This window comes from Hyaena hyaena, unplaced genomic scaffold (assembly GCF_003009895.1).
Source record: "Hyaena hyaena isolate Hyena2069 unplaced genomic scaffold, ASM300989v1 scaffold_619, whole genome shotgun sequence".
Classification (NCBI taxonomy): domain Eukaryota; kingdom Metazoa; phylum Chordata; class Mammalia; order Carnivora; family Hyaenidae; genus Hyaena; species Hyaena hyaena.
The window spans coordinates 502960-525369 of NW_024081252.1; the positions used below are offsets into that span (position 1 = coordinate 502960).

General features: G+C 43.9%; 2 protein-coding genes and 1 pseudogene across 2 annotated transcripts in view; 2 read left to right on the plus strand and 1 right to left on the minus strand.

The window, feature by feature from the left end:
• Nucleotides 1–885, minus strand: part of CNOT8 (CCR4-NOT transcription complex subunit 8) — a 16992-nt gene extending 16107 nt beyond the window's left edge. The window contains exon 1 of the mRNA XM_039257473.1: nucleotides 419–885. The gene's annotated coding sequence lies outside the window, so the exon portion shown is untranslated. The remainder of the gene's footprint in view (nucleotides 1–418) is intronic.
• Nucleotides 886–4409: 3524 nt separating this feature from the next.
• LOC120248993 lies at nucleotides 4410–4781 on the plus strand (annotated as a pseudogene).
• Nucleotides 4782–5850: 1069 nt separating this feature from the next.
• Nucleotides 5851–22410, plus strand: part of FAXDC2 (fatty acid hydroxylase domain containing 2) — a 30060-nt gene continuing 13500 nt past the window's right edge. Inside the window, exons 1-2 of the mRNA XM_039257464.1 lie at nucleotides 5851–5878; nucleotides 9867–9973. Of these exons, the coding sequence (XP_039113395.1) occupies nucleotides 5851–5878; nucleotides 9867–9973 (135 nt within the window). The remainder of the gene's footprint in view (nucleotides 5879–9866; nucleotides 9974–22410) is intronic.

The following is a 22410-nucleotide window of genomic DNA, read 5'->3' on the forward strand; positions in this document are numbered from 1 at the left end:
GTGTGTGTGTGTGTGTGTGTGTGAGTGTGAGTGAATTACAGGCCTTCGCGCCAGACAGACCTGCGTCGAACCCAGGCCACCGACTAGCCGTGTGGCTTTGAATAAGTTATTTAAATTCTCTGATGCCTCAGTTTTCCTATCTTGTAAAATGGGTTTAATAATATACACCTCGAAGGACTGCAGTAGATGTTAACAGGAAGTAAACAAGGTGCTTGATAAAGTCCTGGCACAAACCACTAGAATATCATTATTGTTAGGTAGTGGTTGGTAATAGTACCACTATTCGATGGGCCTTTCTCTTCTCACACCCCCTACCCCTGACGCAAGTCTCAATGCCCCTTCCTCCCACAGTTCCCCGATGGACTCCCACACTCTCTCATCTCACGCTCCTCTCTCTGCTGAGCGCGAGCCCGCTTACCCTGACGGCTGGGCCCGCGAAGCGCGGGCTTGCGGGCAGAGTCCCCCGGGAGCGGCAGCGGCGGCGGCGGCGGCAGCCCCTGACCCGGAGCTCTCCTACTGCCCCGGATTTGCTCCGGGAACCGAGCGAGCCAGTGAGATGGGCGCCCTCGTGCCCAGAGCGGCCTTACGCACTGCCAAAAAAAACCTGGCCGAACCACTCTACCCACTGGATCCTCCCGACTCGCCTGCTCCCTTAGCGTCCTCTAGTCGCGCGCGCGCGCGCGCGCGCCTGATCACGTCTGCTCCTCCCCTTCTGCGCGCCGCGGCGACTCTGCGTGTTCGTCCAACTCGTGAGCTCGCGGGGGCAGCGCGCAGGCGCAAAACCATGAGGGCGCCCCGAGAACAGCGGGGCGGGGCGGCCTCGGAGGACGCATGCGGGACACGACCCGTCCCAGGCCTTGGCGCGGTATTTGCTCTGGCTCAATTCAATTTCGTAACACTACTCCTTTTTGGTTCTTCCGCGCGCCCCGGGGAGAGGCGTGGTCTAGAACTGGTCCCTGCTCGGGGTGGGCGTGGCCTAAACACCAAAGACTGATGAAGGGGTGTGGACCTTCTGACCAAATCCCCCAAATTGCAACGCCCCCGCCCTCCGCGCTGCTTTGATAGACCGTTAAAATCGTTGGCAGGGGCGGATTTGGGGGTAGGGTGGTGGGAGTGGATCCTGATCCCCCTGGACCCGTCAGTTACAAAACATCTATCTCTCGGCTTCCTTTCTGGCAAACAATTAATTACGGGTGAGCAGCACCCCCAAACCCAGTCTCCGTGACGTCCAGCAAGGCCCGCCTCCCTCCTCCCTGCCTCACAGAGTCGGGAAAGCAGCGTTACCACAGCGACCGGCCCGCCGGGGCCTGCTCGAGTTACAAAGAAAACTCGGCCTCCCGTGGGAGAACCGCCCCGCGTCGCCCGGCGGTCCGAGGAGCTCGGAGACGGCGGTCGCTAGGCAGGCTCTACACGCTTTCCTTGAGAGAGCAATGGCCCGGGCCTGGCCTGGGGGCCTCCAAAGCCTCCACCCGCCCCCGATCCTCTCTGGAGAGAGGGGGCTGTCTGCCAACTCCTGTCCTTGGCACCGTGTGCGCAGGCTCGGCTGCAGCGCTGCCTCGTTCTCCCGCACGGGGGGAGAAGACAAAGCACCGACTTCCTGCACACAGCTGTCAATTCCGAGCCGCCCTCCCAGCCTCTCCCTCAAGAGCTCCACCCAGTCCCTGAGACCGGTGACGACGACCCAAAGCCCTTGGGGCCTTCTCCTGAAGAGGGCTGTTGACAAGCGAATAGCAAATTTACCCCCAAGCCACTGCACCTTGCTTTTAAACATTTCCTCAAAAGGGGAATCTCCAAAAGCCTGCTTCCGTTTCCGAGGCTGGAGGCAGAGCAGGCCTTCAGCGGCTATTTCAAACTAGGTCCCCAAAAGCTATTCTCCAGGGAGCTGAACTCCCACACCAAGTCCCCAGGTCGGAGCGTCAAATGCACTTTCTCTGAACCCCACTCCTCATCTCCCCCCCCCCACTTTCAAATGAGGGTCTGTCTCGTCTGTAACACAGGGCTGTGACTATCTCATAAGGTTGTTGCTGTATTAATAGAAAAAAATACCTCACACTGAGGAGGACATGTTACGTCTATTCAATAAGCAGTTGTTTCTGGCCTCTGTTATCCCTGAGATCCTCAGTGTTTGTTAGCTCTGGCGCTGGCTTAACAATCATTCCATTGAACAATACTGACAAGGAGAAAGCAGGCAAAACACTCCCACACCCCACCCATCTTGTGGGTTTCTAATGTCCTTTCACCCACTTGCAATTACATTCAGAAGACCGCCCTATCAGGAGCTAGTCACATGAAGAGCAGTATCCACAATCCTTTCTTAGACTTTTGTTTTTTCCTGCAGCACTGGGCCTGGTATGAACGGAAACAAACAGGAAACACACCATCTACATCTCCAGAAACCCCCACCCTCACCCAGAACTGGGTGTTCATTTCTCAGGTTATTGAAGAGAAATGAAAAGCACACAGATGGCTTGTCGTTCAAGAGGCATTGGAGTGTCGTAAACAGTGGAGTCTCTGCTGTATTTATGGATCGCAAAATTAGAACAAATGTGTAAATCATTGCTTCTCAGTGGGAGGGAGGCCCCAAACGAATGAGAGGGCAATTGGAGAAGAATATATTCAATAATAGAATTTCCTATGTAGAAAAAGAAAAAAGCTATTGTTTTTGGACCACAAACTATAGAAAGTAAGTAAGGCATGAACAAATCTCAGCTAGGAGAGTATAGGTTAAATAAATCGAATAAATTGAAACACTGATTGTAAAATGGTTCTGCTTAAGAAGCAGACGGGAGAAAATCCTTGGCCAGCCAAGCCGTTCTGTGTATTCCCAATGCATTCATTTCTCATCAGGGAAATACAAATCAAAACTACATTGAGATGCCACCTCACACCAGTCAGAGTGGATAAAAGCAGTGACTCAGGAAACAACAGATGTTGGCGAGGATGTGGAGAAATGGGAACCCTCTTGCATTGCTGGTGGGAATGCAAACTGGTACAGTCACTCTGGAAAACATTATGGAGGTTCCTCAAAAAATTAGAAATAGAATTACCCTATGACTTAGCTATAGCACTACTAGGAATTTATCCAAAGGATACAGGAGTGCTGATTCATAGGGGCACATGTACCCCAATGTTTACAGCAGCATTATCAACAATAGCCAAATTATGGAAAGAGCCTAATGTCCATCAACTGATGGATGGATAAAGAAGATGTAGTATACATATACAATGGAGTACTACTTGGCAATGAAAAAGAATGAAATCTTGCCATTTGCAACAACGTGGACGGAACTGGAGGGTATTATGCTAAGTGAATAAGTCAGTCAGAGAAAGACAGCTATCATATGTTTTCACTCATGTGTGGAAGTTAAGAAATTTAACAGAAGACCATGGGGAAGGGAAAGAAAAAAAATAGTTAGAAACCAAGAGGGAGGCAAACCATAAGAGACTTTTAAATAGAGAACAAACTGAGGGTGGGAGGGGTTGGGGGAGTCAGGGGAGAGAGGAAAATGGGTGGTGGGCATTGAGGAGGGCACTTACTGGGATGAGCACTGGGTGTTGTATGTAAGTGATGAATCACGGGAACTACTCCCAAAGCCAAGATGCATTATTTTTTAACAATGCACAGAGCCCCACACAGGGCTTCAAATCATGACCCTGAGATCAAGACTGGAGCTGAGATCAAGAGCCGGCCACTTAACCAACTAAGCCACCCAGGTACCCTGAGATGCATTTCTTAAAGTATAATATGTGTAGGAAGATAATGTTTTAAATGTAAGTTGACCTTTGAACAATGCAGGATTTAAAGGCTCTGATGCCCTGCACTGCACAGCTGAAAATCTTTATATAACTTTTGATACCCCCAAAACTTAACTATTAATAGCCCACTATTAATCAGAAGCCTTACATATGTATTATATACTGTATTCTTTGTTTGAGAGAGAGGGAGCAAGTTCTCAAGCAAGGGAGGGGTAGAGAGAGGGGGAGAGAGAGAGAATCCCAAGCAGCCTCTGCACCATCCACACTGTCCTTACTGTCATCAGGGAGTCCCACGCAGGACTAGAACTCATAAACTATGAGATCATGACCTGAGCCAAAATCAAGAGTCAGACATTTAAACGATTGAGCCACCCAGACACCCCTATATACTATATTCTTACAATGAAGTAAGCTAGAGAAAAGAAAATACTATTTTAAAAAATCACAAGTGAAAATATATTTATAGTACTGTACCATATGAAAAAAAAATTCACATATAAGCAGACCCACACAATTCAAACCTATGTTATTTAAGAGTCAACTGTTTCTGGATTTAGAATATTTTCAGGGATCCCTGGGTGGCTCCAGGAAGCCTGGGTGGCTCAGTCGATTGAACATCAGAAAAGCATCCTTTCCAACCCAGGCACAGCAGAATGGTTCCCACAAAGAAGGGTGGGGAGAAAAAGGCCATTCTGCCATCAGTGAGGTAGTGACCAGAGAATACACCATCAACATTCACAAACGCATCCATGGAGTGACTTACAAGAAGCATGCCCCTCAGGCACTCAAAGAGATCCGGAAATTTGCTATGAAGGAGATGGGGGCTCCAGACATGCGCACTGACACCAGGCTTAACAAAGCTGCCTGGGCCAAAAGAATAAGGAGTGTTCCATACTGTGCCCCATTGTCCATAAAATAGAACGAGCGAGAATGAAGATTCACCAAACAAGCTCTATACACTGGTTATCTATGTGACTGTCACCACTTTCAAAAATTTACAGACTGTTAATGTGGATAAAAATTAACCATTGTCAAATAAAGGTATAAAACTGAAAATAATAATAATAAAGACATATTTTGAAAATGAAAAAGAAGGCAGATGCCTCCAGGCTAGGACCACTATAATCACCCTCTGAGCTCAAGTCTCAAAAACCTTTATATCCATTTGGGTGCCCAATATACTTAAATGCCTGTCAATTGATTGATTCCTTTGTTAAAAGCCACCACCTCACACCAAGTTTAGCTAAAGGTCTGACACTTTGTATGAAGTCTTTTATCAGATTATGTATTTACTTTTAAGTTCAAATCAAGAATGCAGTCAGCTGGCTTTTTTTCTTGGGTGTAGATAGGGTTAACTTCCTGCTTTTGAAGTAAGTTGTCCAGTGCTTTGTTTACATAATTGATAACCCTTCTACTCGCTCTTGGAAATCAAAATCAGCCTTTCCTTAAGTATAAAGCAAAGGTCATGTTTCAAAACCAAGCATTTGAATATTGTTTTGATATTATGATTTGAACCTGGAAAAAACCTTCTGTTCTCTGATGAGATCAGAACTCAGAGTCCTTTTTTTAATCCAGAAATAGATACCAAATCTATTTTATTCCTATCTCATTGGATTTACCTGGATTTTCCTTCTCCTTTAGCATCTACTAAAGTAACAAAATTTTTAAATCTACCAATAATTATAATTTTTTAAAAAGTTTTAAAATTTTTATTTGAGAGAGAGAGTACATGAGCAGAAGAGGAGCAGAGGGAAAGAGAGAGAATCTTAAACAGGCTCCATGTTCAGTATGGCTCAATCCCACAATCCTGGGATCCTGAGATGGTGACCTGAGCTGAAATCAAGTGTTGGATGATTTCAGCTACTGAGCTACCCAGGCCCCAGGAAAAGTTAGCATTTAGATGAAGGAAAAGAAGGACCCAATCAGAGAGAGAGAGAGAATGAGAGAGAGAGAGAGAATGAGAGAGAGGCAGATATTAAGAATGAGAGAAGTAAATTTCAGGCATAGGATAAGAAATGAGTTTTGTATGTTGGAGGTAGTGAACGGAGGCCAGGGCAGCCACACAGAGGTGGACCAAAGGGAGTGAGACCCAAGATGTGGCGGAAAGGAGAGCAGACGCCAGGTGAGGCAAGGCCTAGGAAGCTTTAAAATTGTACCTTAGGGATGCCTGGCTAGCTCAGTTGGTAGAGCATGTGACTCTTGATCTCAGGGTCATAGGTTCAAGCCCCCATTGTGCATAGAGATTGCTTAAAAATAAAACCTTTTATTTAAAAATAAATAAATAAAATTGTACTTTATTCAAAATGCACTGGGAAGCCCAGAAGATTTTTACTCACAGGACAATCAAATCTGATTTGTTTTTATTTTATATTTTTTAATGACTATTTATTTTTGAGAAAGAAAGCATGTGTGCATATGAATGGGGGTGGGGCAAAGAGAGAGGGAGACAGAGGATCCAAAGGGAGACCCTGTGCTGATAACAGGGAGCCCAATGTGGGGCTTGAACTCACAAACTGTGACATCTTGACCTGAACTGAAGTTGAACACTTCACTGACTGAGCCACCCGGGCACCCCTCTGATTTATGTTTGTAAAGATTACTTTGACTTCTATGGAGAAAGAGTGGAGTGGAGGCAGAAACATTTTAATTTTTTATTTGAATTACACTAAATTTGGTAAGAAAAGAAAGTGAGCTTCTCCCAGGCATGGTAAATATATTACCTATGGAGTTAGTTTGACAACGTAGGTAATTTTACTAGGTGATTCTTTTTTTTTTTTTTTAATTTTTTTTTAAGGTTTTTTTTAAATTTATTTCTAGAGAGAGAGAGAGAGCGTGAGCAGGGGAGGGTCAGAGAGAGAGGGAGTCACAGACTGAAACAGGCTCCAAGCTCTGAGCTGGCAGTCAGCACAGAGCCCGACGCGGGGCTCGAACCCACGAACCGCGAGATCATGACCTCAGCGAAAGTCGGACGCTCAACCGACTAAGCCACCCAGGCGCCCCTTTACTAGGTGATTCTAATGGAGAATTAGTTGCCACCACATCCTTTCAATAAGTGTTATTGTGAAACTCTTCAAGGCTGCTGAATATTCATTTCTTTACAAAGAAGAAAGTTGATCTCTGCCTATTCAGAGCTAGGCAAATACAAATTCAGACCAATGAAAAGACAACAGTTAAGCACATAAATGTAGTGAGAGTAAAACTTGTCCATTGGGTCGCTGATGTCAGTTCCAAAGCTCTCTTCTCTCAATCTCTCTTCCTTTCCCGTGCATACAGGCAACAAAAACCATCATCTCTGGTATGAACAGCCAGATCTCAAAAATCTCAGTGATTTTTTTTTATATGGCCAGCATTGAGAATCTTCTTTTGAACTTCTGTAATATTCTATAATGTCCCAGGAGCAATGGAACCCAAAGGCTTTGGAATATCTCTTAAGTTTCTAACTAGATGTGTTTGTTTGAGGTAAGATAAGGGAGGTGTTCCAGAAAAACTGGTAAACACACTTATAAATTTCAACTCCACATCAGACATTAGAATGGGAGGGGCCTCAGAGATCCACTAATCCAATTCATTCATTTTACAGACGAGGAAACAGATTCAGAGAGGCCAAAGACATAAAGCTGGTGGGTGGCAGCAGTTTGAACCCAGACCCACCTGCTTCCAGGATCTCAGGCCTTCTTCTCAAGAGCACTTCCTTAAAAGGAGAGCAGTCAGGAGGGGTGTCTTGCACAACCTTGAGGTGACAATAAAGCTGAGCTTTTCCTCAAAGACAGGACAAAGAGAAAACCCAGGAGGACCAGAGAGAGATTTGCATTTATGCAAGCCTTACTGAGGACCTACTATGCCACAGAATTACACCATCGAGATACATAAAGCTCCTGCTTGAAATGAGTATTTTAAAAAATTGCCTGCTACTCTAGGGAAGCACTGACCACATAAGCTAAAAAAGCTCAGAAAGAAAAGAACCAGAGGTAGACTGGTGGATAGCACCAGGAAGGAAAGTCTGGATGGGAAAGTCTACAAGCAGCGATAAAGGGATCAGGATAACAGAAAATAGGGGAAAAAAAATTCTCCACGTAGTAAGTGATCAATAAATATGCTTAGCAGCAGTGCTCAGAACATTAGAAAGTAGGAAGTAGGGGCACCTCAGTGGCTCAGTTAGGCATCCGACTCTGGATTTCGGCTCAGATCATGATCTTGTTGGTGGGATCGAGCTCCCCATCAGGCTCTTAACTCAAAAGTGGAGGCTGTTTGGGATCCCCTCCCACACTCTCTGCTTTCTGCCCCTTCCCTACTTGCCCACTCTTGTGCATGCACATGTGCTCTCGCTCTCTCTCTCTCTCTTCAATAAACTTTTTAAAAAAGATAATAGGAAGTAGTGGGAAGTACTGTTATGAGAGGAGGTAGATTAAACTGGGCATTGGATCAGGTAGCAAGGTTTGATCAGTGCACAAGTCAGACTCAGTCTGCAGGGAAATTATACAAATATCTTAAATAAATTACATTATATAAATATGTGGAATATTGAAAAAAATCACGCTACCTCTGAGAGAGGAGGAAAAACATGAATAAGTTGTACAAATGTAATTAATTTATGAGCAAGAATTGCATGTTTTCTGCGTCCTTGCATTGTGCCAGGAATTAGGCAGGGGAAGATGACTAAGATGCAGTCCTTTTTTGGCCAAATATGACACATGTGGGTAATGGGACAGCATGAAGCTATTAAGAAGAATGTGGTGGCTCTTAAAGGAACTATAAGGAACGATCTCCAAATTCGCATACTACGTGAAAAAAGCAAGGAGTGGAATAAGCATGTACGATGTGCTGTTTCTAAGAAAGAGGGGGAGATTTACATATTTATATTTACACAGCCAAGCTCTGGATGGATATGCAAAACACTGGTCACAGAAGGCGTCTCTTCGAAGAATTAAGGGACTGGGAAAGAGTGAAAAAAGACTGTTTACTATACACTCTTTGATCTTTTTGTATTTTATATCAGATACACATATTGCCAATTCAAAAATAGTTTTTAGAGAGGCGCCTTGGTGGCTTAGTCGGTTAAGCGTCCGACTTTTGCTTAGGTCATGATCTCGCGGTTCATGGGTTCGAGCCCCGCGTCCGGCTCTGTGCTAACTGCCAGCTCAGAGCCTGGAGCCTGTTTCAGTCTGTGACTCCCTCTCTCTCTGACCCTCCCCTGCTCACGCTGTCTCTCTCTCCCTCCTAGAAATAAATTTTAAAAAAAAATTAAAACAGATAGTTTTTAGAAATGTAAAAATAAAACTCAGTTCTTTTTCAAAAGGGCTCACCATTTCATGTCATGGATTCTGTTTCAGTCAACGTGTAAACTTGACCTCTACAGGAGTACCTTTCCGGCATCTAGATTCACTAGAATATATAGTGTTATAATAGTTGATGCATTTCTCCTCCTTGCCCGCCCTCAGAAGCAACAGAAGCAACAAAAATGAGAAAATGAGACCCTCTGGTCCACGTAGCCTCTTTGTCCACATGGACTGCCTACTTTCCACCTTCCGCATTATAGTATACAGATATCTTTTATTATTATTATTTTTCATTAATCTCTACACTCAACGTGGGTCTGGAACTTGTGAACTAGACATCTAGAGTAGCAGGCTCCATCAACTGAGCCAGCCAGGTGTCCCATTTTTTTAAAATTCGGTATGATTTGATTTTTTTTTATAACCACATTTTTTAATGCGCCAGCCTCCCACGGGACAGAAACATTTTCTTAAGCTAGGGAAGATGAAGAAAGTTTTTTAAAAGGTGGGGGGGGAGCCCAGAGTTTGGCCAAACAGCTCTTCCAAGCTCCTACTTGAAGTGCGCATTTCCTCTCGGCTTTAAGGAGATGTCCTTCGACAAGAAGGATGTTTTTGTCTCCAGCCCACACAGCCCCAAACTTTTTCTCTCGTCACGTGCCTGGCCCGGGCCAGTCGGCTGCTCTGTAACTCGATCACCTAACTCAGTCACCGAGGAGCCACCGGGCTGGGCGGCGGCGCAGTGACAGCAGCCGCCTAGGTGGGAGCTGCAGGCAAAGAGCAGCGACGCCTGAGCTGTGACCTCCGCGGAGCTGGGACTCGGCCCACTGCACAGGTGAGCAGGGGCTGCTCAGGAGGGGAGCGCTTGGCCAAGGTCAGGACGCATCCGAGTTCACTTAAAGGCAAAGACTGTTCTTCTCACCTCTGCTACCTCCCTTACACCACAGGTGAGTGAGGTTTGCCTCTGAGCAATGTCCTGAACTTTTTCTTAGTCCGGGGTCCCCTACAAGTCTCTGGCTAATGTATGCATCCTCTGCCTTTGTACCATTCACCTCCTCAGTGGTCTTGTTTTTCTCGCAATTGACAAGCAATCCTGTCAGAGGGGACTGGGTTTGGCTTCACAACCGTGTGAATAAGGAAGAAACTCTCAGGTCAGAACTTGAAAGGGGAAAATCCAACTGGAAGTCTGTCAACAACTGCCATCAAATTACTTCTCTAACCTGCCAGGATCACCTGGAAAACAGGTCTTAAAACTGTCTTAAAACTGTAAAGCTCCAGGAAATGTGTGTGAGCCGGGAGAGGGCAGCCACACTGTCTCATTGCAACGTCCTCAGGATTTATCAACAGTTTCAGAATTGTTAGCAGCTTGGCAGTAAGTACCTCTGGAAAGATTCTCACACGCTCACTGGGAGAGAGGGTGCAGCCAGTGTGTGTGGATGGGGGTGAACCATGAAGCCAGTGGTTTTCAGGGTGCTCGTACAGGCCCTTTGGGGCTTCATGCGAGCAGGACAGGATACAGGCCATGGTTTGCTTCACTTTCTGTGCAGTTCCAACTAAATTTCTCTGGTTGAGCTATCAAGCTTCAGTTCAATTTGGTAAAACAGGAATGTTCCAAGTATCAGCCTCTGGCCTTAGGAAGGAAAGGTTGGGGAGGCTGGGTGGCTCTGTTGGTTAAGGGTCCGACACTTGATTTTGGCTCAGGTCATGATCTCACGGTTCATGAGTTCGAGCCCCACATCCCCGCTCCTCGCTGAGAGCACAGAGGCTGCTTGGGATTCTCTCTCTTTCCCTTTCTCTCTGGCCCTTCCCTGAGCGCCCACTCTCACTCTCAAAATAAATAAACTTAAAAAAATGTTTTTAAGTAAGGAAAAGCCTTTGGACAAGGATTGGGACTGATCTATTCACTAGCAAATGTTGGACACGTTCTGGGGGCAAAAAACAATGCTTTTATTCAATTCCCCTTCTTTCACTTATTCAACAAATAAATCTGTTTAATAGCAAGCTTGTGTGTGGTGCTGTGGATCTCACAGTAACCAAAGGCAAGCTCACTGTCACAGCCACGCAATCAAGTGGGAACAGTTAACTCAAGGGGTGCAAATACCAGGCAGCAAGCAAAGGCAGTGAAGGGAACACTGGTAGAAGGATCCAGGGTCTTTTGGCTCAGAGCTTAGCCTTTTCTTGCAGGCATTTCATCTTCTTGAATGCATGTCTTCTCATCTATAAAAGCCTCACTTGCATACAGATGTTGATCATAGCAGCTCCTGAGAATCTTCCTCACCAGAGGCTTTATGCTGTGTGACTACATTTCGGGCCGGTGTCCTCAGTCTTGGCGGCAGACTGCTCAGCTTTTCCCAAGAATAGCAACAGCCTGGCTGAAGTCATGGGCGTTCTAGTCCTGTCTATAGCCCTCTCCCAGTGTCACTTCCCACTCATCCAGAATTTGTGTTATTCCAAACACATCTGCAGTGCCCGGCAAAGTGTCAGGAAGCCTGGATTTTCCCCGAAACTGTGTGGAGTTTGAAACAAGCCAGTTCTGCTACGGAGATCTATCTTCTTAGCTTATATAATAGAAAGGGTAGATTAGATGATCAATGAGGTCTTTTTTGTCTTTTTTTTCCTCCTCTAAAAGTAAATAATTCTAACAATTTCACAAGACTTCTGCAATAGCGCACAGTCATATAACGATATCTTCTACCTATAAAATGGGAGCACTCATCAACCATGCAGAATATTCAGGGACCTGGAATCTGAAAGAAAATCTGAAAGAATCAGGCTGCAGATAAAATTTAAAATTAAATAGTCTCTGCCCTTCCCACCCTCGCCCCATTCCTAGGCTCTGTATTCAGATATTCGAGGTCATGAACATCAGCTGTAGGCTCACTGTATCATTATCCTAGACTAGGGATTCTGCAGTAAAAAGCTTGCATAGTCAGAATCATCTACTTTCAAAAGAACCATACTTTAAGAGTAATCTGATTTGGATAATCTCACAATATATATCAAATTCCCTTTAAAGGGGAATCAGTTCATTGTTAAAAAGTAATAGAATATTTACCTGTAGTGCCTTTCATTTTTTTCTCTTCCCTAAATGCATTCCCATCATAAATGCTATTTCATATTCTCTTCCTACATACTTTCTCATTTGGAAAAACAAAGCTATATCAAATAGTACAAAAGTATTATTTTATTAAATAGAGCAAGAAACCCATCCTATTCATCTTTGTATCCCCGGTGGCTACCATTGCATCTGGCATACAGTAAACATTTCCTGAAAAAATGATTAATATTTTAGAGAAAACATGCTCTATTTTCCCTTTGGTATTAAAACACAGGTGGGCATGTGTGTGCTTGAGTGCGCGCGCACACACACACACACACACACTATCTAATCCATTATTCATGGCTAACAGGGGCTGGGCTTATTCCTTTGTGCTCCTTCACAATCCTGATGACCACCTTGCACTCATCAACATCAGCACATTCTATACTTTTTGCAGACTCAGGTGGTATGATAAGCACTGAGATCGAGTTCCACCACTAAATAGCTGTGTAATTTGAAGCCGAGCACTGAATATTTCTATGACTCCATGGCTTCCAATGGAAAATGGTAGCATCAGAATTTATGGGATCTAAGACAATTTCTAGTTGTTAGGTGGGAGATTTCAAAAAGTAAAGAAAAGTAAGAGAGAGAAAACACCATAAAAAGGTAACGACTATTGCACCATAACACATTAAATATTCAATAACTGTTGTTGAATTTGTTGGCCAAAATTTCTGACTACCATTGGCAATCAGTGTTAAGGAATGCTTTTGGTTGAAGTGTCTTCACTGCCTACCATGTTTGCGTTCTCTCCTAGAACCTTTCTGACAGACTCTGTCCACTTAAAACTGAAAACATGTCTGCTAGCATGTAGAGAGACACAGCAAACATGCTGTTTTGGCATAAAATATTCAACAGAATATAAGGTTGTTTATCTTAGAGGAGTCAGCCACCTAGATAAGTATCTTGGGAGACAGCATGTGGGCGTATTAGCCTAAGAACAAATGGCATGCTAGGAAATGCTTCATTGCTTCTAGTGAAATCAGAGGTTAACAGATAAGTGCTGTGATTCCTACAGCCAAAGAGGACTTCCCACCACCAGAAGATAAACAGTCCTCTTTCCTTTGGCCAGAAGGTTTACCTGGAGCAGAGGGTTCCCAGGTCCAGCTTATATATCAGCCCCTAATCACTCAGTCCACCAACACTCAGTTTCCATAACATGGATCCATTGGACATGGAAGCAAGCTGAGCTGCCTCCTCCCAGGGTCAAGGTCTCATTGTACAGCCATCCTAGGCTCTCTTAGTTTTTGGTTTTAATTTTAATATCTGGTTCTGTTTATTTATACTTTATACCCAGTCTCCATCTCGAAGGAGTTTGAGATAACCTCCAGTAAAGAATATATACAATAGAATGGTTGCAAATAAGTAAAAATTGATTAGAAACCACTGGGTACTCAACAAATACCTTTCATACTGTTTTGTATTGTGATCTGTATAGAAAAGAACCAGATGTTTTATTTCCATTGCTTTGCTTGGGGACCATGTAAAGTTGTTAACATACATACATACATACATACGTACATACATACATACATACATAAGAGAGAGAGCGAGAGAGAGAGAGAGAGAGAGAGAAGAAGGAGGAGGAGGAGGAGGAGGAGAAACAGGGCGCTTGAATTCTTTAATAATCTAATGAAAGCTATGGATCTTTCTATCCTGAAAAATGAACATGGAAAAATTGGCCTACACTTTCAGGGGAAACAATGACTTCTCAAAGCCTTTCAGAAATTGAAATTAATCTGATTTAGAGAAGTGGAAAGCTAATTACAGGGAGAAGTAATTACCCTACAAATCTTCAATAAAATGTTTCCTACGAATGGGCACTGAATTTACTTAAAAACTTTTGAACAGTTCTGTAATTTTCTGAATAGGTAAAATATACTTGTGGCACAAAATTCAAAAGGCAGAAAAAGATACGTAGCAAAAAGATAGCCTTCCTCCTAATCCCTCCCCAGCTGCCCAGTTCACCTCACCAGAAGCACCATTGTAGCCAGTTTTTTAGATATTCTTCCAGCAATAGTCTAATATTCTGCATATTATTCTATGCATGCATGAGCAGCACGCACACACACATGCGTGCATATGTTCCACACATCATTTACTGACTAAAAATGTTTCACTACTGGATGTGCTATAGTTTATTTAACCAATCACTATTGATGGATATTTGACTTGTTTCTAAACTTTAGCCATTAAAAACTGTCCCATGGAACATCTTTGTACATACATCATTTTTATAAAGGATTATATAATAGAAAAAAATCTCCCAAAGTGTAATTGAGAATTAAATGGAACTCTGAGCTTACTGGGAGTCAAAGCAAAAAGGCAGGGGTCAGGGGACCAAAATGGATTGCCTAAATTTTTCTTTGCATTTTACAAAAGGACTTACCACTGCTTCCAAAGAGGAAAGCTATAAAATAATGTCTTTGTAGGAATTTATAATCTGTATCCTCAATACAAAGTATGTTGCTTCTTTTGGAGAACGAAAAATGGAATAGGAAATATTTCCAATGGCAGTTTTGATATTCATGTGGTAAATTCATACATCTTGACTTACAAAATTTTTAAATGTTTATTTATTTTTGAGAGACAGAGCATGAGCAGGGGAGGTTCAGAGAGAGGGAGACAGAATCCAAAGCAGGCTCCAGGCTCTGAGCTGTCAGCACAGAGCCCGACACGGGGCTTGAACCCACGAACCATGAGATCATGACCTGAGCCAAAGTTGTACGCTCAACCGACTAAGCCATTCAGGTGCCCCATCTTGATTTTTTAAAGTTTTTATTTAAATTCCAGTTAGTTAATATAGAGTGTAATATTAGTGTCAGGTGTACTATATAGTGATCCAAAACTTCCATGTGCTCATCACAACTGCCCTCCTCAATATTCATCATCTATTTCCCTCATCTCCCACCCATCTCCCCTCTGGTAACCATCAGTTTGTTCTCTATAATTAAGAGTTTGTTTCTTGGTTTGCCTCTCCCATTTTGTCCCTTTTCCCCATTTGTTTTACTTTTTAAATTCCACACGAGTGAAAATATATGGTACTTGTCTTTTTCTGGGAGACTTATTTCATTTAGCATAATACCCTCTAGCCCCATCCATGTCATTGCAAATGGCAAGATTTCATTCTTTTTTATGGCTGAATAATATTCCAGTGTGTAGAAAACCCTATACAGTTTTCTACAATGGTGGCACCAATTTGTGTTCCTACCAACAATGCATGAGGGTTCCCCTTTCACCACATCCTTGCCAACACCTGTTGTTTCTTGTGTTATTGATTTTAGCCATTCTGACAGGTGTGAGGTGGTAGGCTAGTTGTAGTTTTTATTTGCATTTCCCTGATGATCAGTGATGTTGAGCATCATTTCATGTGTCTGTTGGTCACCTGATGTGTTCTTTGGAAATGTGTCTGCTGCTGTTTTCTGTCCACTTTTAATTGGATTATTAATTTTTGCGGGTGTTGAGTTTTATAAGTTCTTTAAATATTTTGGCCACTAGACCTTTATCAGACATGTCAGTTGCAAATATCTTCTCCCATTCTGTATGTTGCCTTCTAGTTTTGTTGATTGTTAGCTTCACTGTGCAAAAGAGTTTTATTTTGATGTAGTCCAAGTAACAATTTTGGCTTTTGTTTCCCTGGCCTCAGAAGACTATGTAGAAAAAAGTTCCTGCAGCCAATGTTTGAGAAATTTCTTTCTTCCAGAAAGCACAGGCAGTAATTTCGTGGTTTCAGGTCTCACACTTATGTCTTTAATCCATTTTAAGCTTATGTTTGTGTATGGTGAAAGAGAATAATATGGTTTCATTCTTTTGCATGTTTCTATCTAGTTTTCCCAACACCATTTGTTAAAGAGACAGTCCTTTTCCCATTGCATATTCTTCCCTGCTTGGTTGAAGATTAATTGCTCATATAATTGTGGGTTCATTTCTGAGTTTTCTATTCCATTCCATTGATCGATGTGTCTATTTTTGTGACATTTATCCTGATTTTTTTTTTTAAAGTATGCTCTGACTAAAACCCAGCATTCCTTGGATCAGCTAAAATGAAATCTAGGAGGAAAAGGTTCAGTTTTGAGGTTGGAGGCTGTATGTCTAAGAGCACAGAGGGAACCTGGGCATTGTCCTCCTTTTAAGATTTCTTGGGTGTGCCAGATCACCTGATCTACTCCCTTAGCTCAGGCCCAGACCCCTAGCCCAGTACTTTCCATATGGACTTCGGAACGATGGGTTTATGTATCTAAACTGAAAGTTTCTCATTTATCTTTACATATCCAGGGTTCCTTGCACAAAGTAAGTTCATAAATATTCCTTAAAGGAATGGATAAGCTTCTAAAGATCAAATTAGCTTCGTAAGCTCTTGGAAAAGATAATGGTGAGACTCTTACTTGTACATGAAGTTCCCATGGTATGGCAGTCCTGGAAGCTTAACAAACAAACCCCAATCCCTCCGATTCCTTCCCCAAAGGGATGGTTATCTCAACAGGGTCAGAGGAGCCTTTCACACTTTGTAACAAGAACTGAGGAGGGAAATCCATGGTGATTGAAGGTTCTACCTGTGTCTGCAAATGGTTTGCAGACATTTAGGTCCCCAAATCTTTCTCAGCTTCAGGTGCTTCCTTTGACATTTGGTTCCTTATCATTAAGACACTTGACAGGCTTAGCCCCACCATGGTACTAGCACCACTTCCTTCCTCATGCTAAGAGATCTGTGCTTTTCAGAATTGCAGGCAGCATACTGCCAGATGAAAAATGACCCTGGATCATCCAAGAATCTTATCACGGTGTGGAGGGTGGCTTCGTGGAATTGACCCTTATCCACATTGAGAATGTGAAGCAAACTTGGAATTGAGCCCACAGGAATTGTTCAGGACAAGTGGAAAAACTTACTATCTAAGGGAGAGTTCAGTGGAATTATTTCCGCCCCCCCCCCAGCTAGTTAACATATGGTGTAGCCTTGGCTTCAGAAGTAGAACCCAGTGATTCATCCCTTACATATGACACCTAGTCCTCATCCCAAAAAGTGCCCTCCTTAATGCCTATCACCCACTTAACTCACTCCTCCACCGACCCACGCCTATTAACCCTCAGTTTGCTCTCTGTATTTAAGAGTCTCTTACGGTTTACCTTCCTCTCTGTTTTTATCTTATTTTTCCTTTCCTTCCTCTATGTTCACCTGTTAAGTTTCTCACATTCCACATGTGAGTGGAATCATATATCTGTCTTTCTCTGACTGATTTATTTTGCTTAGCATAATACCCTCCAGTTCCATCCACATGTTGCAAATGGCAGGATTTCATTCTTTGTCATTGCCAAGTAGTATTCCATTATGTGTGTGTATACACACACACACACACACACACACACACATCTTCTTAATTCATTCATTAGTTGGTGGACATTTGGGCTGTTTCCATAATTTGACTATTGGGGTTTTTGTTTTGTTTTGTTTTGTTTTTTTAGTGTTTGTTTATTTTTGAGAGAGAGAGGCCACAGTGAGGAAGAAGGCCACAGCCACAGGCCTGTTAACAGGTTCCCCTTCTGTGACTGGAACAGAGGGAGCTAGAGGAGGGAGAGCACTGTCAAGGAAGCAGGCCTGGGGTGGGAAGAAGGGTGGCTGGAGAGGGGCAGAAATTCATTCCTCTGCCCCAGGGTGGGGGTTGGGCTGACACCACACTAAGCCCTCTGGTGCCTTTCCTTAAATTGGAGGCTGTCTCTCTGACTGGGGATCAAATGTCCCAGTTTTTCTCCCCGACAGGGTTTTCCTCTGAGCTTACTACACCCCTCCTGTGTAATGTCATCCCAGTGCAGATGGCAAGCGGCTTGCATATCACCTCCTTCCGCTGTCCTAATTCCTTAAACCCCTGAAGGCATTTCACAGGTCACTGTTTTCTCTTCCTTTCTCCAGTCTAAGTAATCTATAAGAAGTGGGAATCAAAGGGAAACAGTAGTTCCTAAGCACAAAGCTGGTAAACATGCATCCAGAATAATAAAACTGAGTACAAACACAAAAGAATAAAATATCCTTAGAGATATTGGAAGCCAGGCTCTGATCCTGGCTATGCCTTCTACAAACTCTGGGAAGTCACCTGGCCTCCTTTATCTGGGATTCTTCACCCTCATCACATGGCAGAACCAGATGATCTGTAATGCTATTTATTTATCTATTATTTTTGTAGTAACCTCTACGCCCAACATAGGGCTTGAACTCACAACCCTGATATCAAAAGTTGCATGCTCTACCAACTGAGCCAGATAGGTGCCCCATAATGTTCTCCAGCTGAAAATAGTTCTGACATAGTGACAACAAATATAGTCATACTTATGACACTATTTGGTAGGGACAATAATCAGTGTTGGTGAGAATATAAATAATTAGAGCCCTCGTACATTGCTGTTGGAAATGTAAAGTGGTGCAACCACTCTATAGTCCCCAAAAGGTCAAATGTAGTCACCAGATGATCCAGCAGTTATTCCCCTAGGCACATATCCAGGAGAAATAAAAACATACTTCCACGCAATAGCTTGTATATGAATATTTATAGCAGCATTATTCATAATAGCCACAAAGTGGCAATAGCCCAAATGTCCATCAACAGATGATTGGAGAAACAAAATACAATCTATCCATGTACTAGAATGTTACTTGGTAATAAAAAAATGAAATACTGATACATGCCACCACCTGGATGAACCTTGAAAACATGCAAAATAAAAGAAGGGGGTCACAAAGGGCCACATAGTGTGATTCCATTTATAGAAAATGCCTCGAATAGGCAAATCCTTAGAGACAGAAAGTGGATTAATGGTGCCTAGGGGTGGGGTGGGGAGGAAGGAGAGAGGGACTGGAGGTTGATGACTTAGGCCTGCACAGTTTCTCTGTGGGGTAATGAAAATGCTCTAACATCAGTCCTGACGGTGACTGCCCCACACTGGGAATATACTAAAAGCTACAGGAATGTACACTTTCAATGGGTAAGTTGTATGGTATGTGAATTACATATCAGTAAAGACATTTTTTATTTTGAGTATAGATAGTTGACACACAGAGAACAAATACAGTTGCAAAGTCCCCTCCACCTCACCAGCAGCGCATGTGATCAAACTTCTGGATTGTTGCTATGCTGGTGGGTGAGAAATAATCTCTCGTAGTTTAATTCACACTTCTCTTATTCTAGGGGAGGTTCAGCATCCGTTCAATTCGAAGTCCATCGTAGTGATTTCTTTTTATATATAAATATATATAAATTGCCATATATATGTGTGTGTATATACACATATATATTTCTGTTTCTGGACTTTCTAACCTGTTATATATGTCTGCCTACTCATAGGATAGCGCCACACTTGTAATTAGTAAAGGTTTACAATAAAACAGGTAGTGGGATTCTCAACAAAGTCAAGCTGGCTGGCAACTCAAGGCAAGTAGAATCCCCAGGCACCCCCAACTGCCAAATCCAGTCACTGTCCAGGCTGCCACATCCCCAGAAAAGTCATGGCGTTGCTTCACGTATGGAGAAACACTTTAAGTTTGTCTCTAAAACACTTAATCAGAATGCCAAGATAATACTGGAAAAGGCCAAGATTAGGAAGCGCATTCAGAAGGGCACACAGTAGTTGCCAGAACACATACCAAAGATGCAAGACATCAGAAAAAAACCAGCAATTAATTTGTTGAGAGTAAGGGCTAACGCTGATGCCGTGGCAGCCTGAGACCAAACTGCAGTGGCAATGAGCAAAGGCAAGCCTGTGGCAGGTGCAATCAGATCTATGGTGGCCACGCTGAGGACCATGAGCGTGGACAAAAGATTTCTGCCCGGAAGGATCTGAGATATTTTTAGAAAGAATGAGAGAGAGAGAGATCACTCACATTCACATAACTTTTATTCCAATATATTGTTATAACTGTTTCATTTTATTATTGTTAATCTCTTCCTGTGCTCAACTTGTAAATAAAACCTTATCATAGGTATGTATGTATAGGAAAAAACAGTATATAAAGAGCTCAGCAGCACCCACAGTTTCAGGAATCCACTGGGGGTCTTGGAACGTAACTCCCACAATAGAGAGGGGACCACTCCATCCAAAAATAGTGAGCGTTTTACCTTTTCCTTCCCAGTTCTTTACATTTGCTTATTTTGTCTTGTCTAATTGTGTTGACGAATGCCCCACTGAATGTTAAAAAGTAGTGGTGATGGTGAACATAATTCTCTTGTTTAGGACTTTGCTATTTTAAATTCCAGCCCCCACCCTCCATCCCCCTCCAAACCCAGTTCCTCTCTGTCCCCATCCCGGGGTCTTCCTTAGCCTTCCCTTCTTAGTTGCTGGGCCTCATCTATTGCTAAGCTTGGCTCCAAGTGGACTGTAAGCAACTTGAAGGCAGTGGCCCGGCTGTGGACTCCCCCACATGCCTTGCACTATCCACCCAAGGCCGCGGGGCCTTGCTCAGAGCAGGTCCCAACGGATGGTGTTCGGTTGATTAAATGTGAGTTGAATGTCATCGTGTTGGTGTTATCTCCCCCAGTTGGCAGACTTAGGGAAGTACTGTCCTTCAGCAGTCCAAACTTGTAGCTTCTGCTTTCTGCCAAGAAGAGGGGCTGGAGTCAGGAGTGGGTGAGGAGATGTTTTCTAGAGCCAGCCTGTGCCCCATACACCTCAGATGACTGCTGCCAGTTTTTATCTCACTCTCCTATCATTATCCTGCCCAGCTCCCGGTACACGGCGTACCCAGCCTGGGCTGACAGCAAAGTCCTTCAGCATCACCTCCGGAACAAGTCTAAAATGCAGGGGCTGAGGCTCCACACTAAGAGATGCTGCTTTGGAGTGTAGCCTGGAAATCTGGGTTTCAGCAAGCCTCCAGTGACGCAGAGATGGGTGTCCCTGAGGTACATCTAGGGAAACACTGGCCCAGTGAACCAGACTCTCTGCTCAGTTCATCCACTCTCCATATGCTCAGCCCCTCCTCAGCAAAGGCCCAAGGAAAGCTACACAGAGCACCTGTCCTCATGTCACTTACAGCTTCCCAGCAGAGGTCGCATGAGTGGGATGCTCTGTTCTTAGTCCTGGTTCACAGCTGAGGAAACGTAGGCCCAGAGAAGACATCTTGACCAAGGTCCTGAAACCAGTAAGTGATAGACACATTTCTGACATGATCTTGAAATCTGATACCATTCTCAAGACTGTCTGTCTTAACAAATCCTGTATATAAATACACAGAAGGTTTCTGGTCTGAATGCTCCTGGCAAACCTAGTGCTCTGGAGACTTTGAATCGTTATCGCGCAGTTTGCAAAACGCATCAGTTTTCATAAGCATTACCAACGCAGCCCATGTGTGTGGTAACCCGACCTCCAGAGGTTACATAAGCTGTCCAAGACAGCCAGGGCAGAGCCCTGGCTTCGGTCCTGGCTCCTTAGGGCTGTGGGCCATGTGCAGTTAGGATAGAGTGCAGATGTGGAGGAAAGATTTCTTCTGAGGGAGGCAGGGCTGTGCTGGGGCTGGGAGTGAAACTATTCGAAAGAAGAATTAGTCACAGCCCCCTTCTTAGAAAGCTGTTTGCAGGCAGATTGAGTCCCCCATTGCCTGCGCTGATTCACGACACCTATGCCCACACTAACTGAATCTCCAGAGGTGGAGCCCAGACAGAAGTTCTCTAACTGCCCAGGTGACTTTTAATGAGTATCCAGCATTAAAAATCACGGCTAGCCAGGGCACCTGGGTGGCTCAGTCAGTTAAGCATCTGGCTCTTGATTTTGGCTCAGGGCATGATCTCATGGTTCCTGGGGGCGAGCCCTGCATCGGGTTCTGTGCGGACAGTGTGGAGCCTGCTTGGGATTCTCTCTCTCTCTCCACCCCCCATCTCAAAATAAATAAGTAAACTTAAAAAAAATTTTTTTTAAATTAGGGCTAGCCATTCACCTTGACTTTCTTCATTCTCTACTTCCTTGGTTGCATGTGAACATGACATCATGACTCACCGGTGCTTTCTTATTCCAGATGAAGGGAGAAGCTGAAGCATGTACCATGAGAAGCCAAAGAGAGTAAACGCCAGCACCTCACCCGCCAAGCTAGAGAGAACGCAGCCTGTGACACCTTCCATATCTGCATGTGCTGCATATCTGAGGTGTCCCCCGAGGTTTAGGGATAGCTGACACATTGGTGGTGTGCTCATTTCAGTAGCTGAGCAGAGACCCCTGATCTGCAGCTTGCCGTGTAACTGAAGCCCCTTGGCCCGTGAGAGGGAGCATGACTGCACGAGGGTAGCTGAGAAGCCTGCTAGCTGTGCCCCC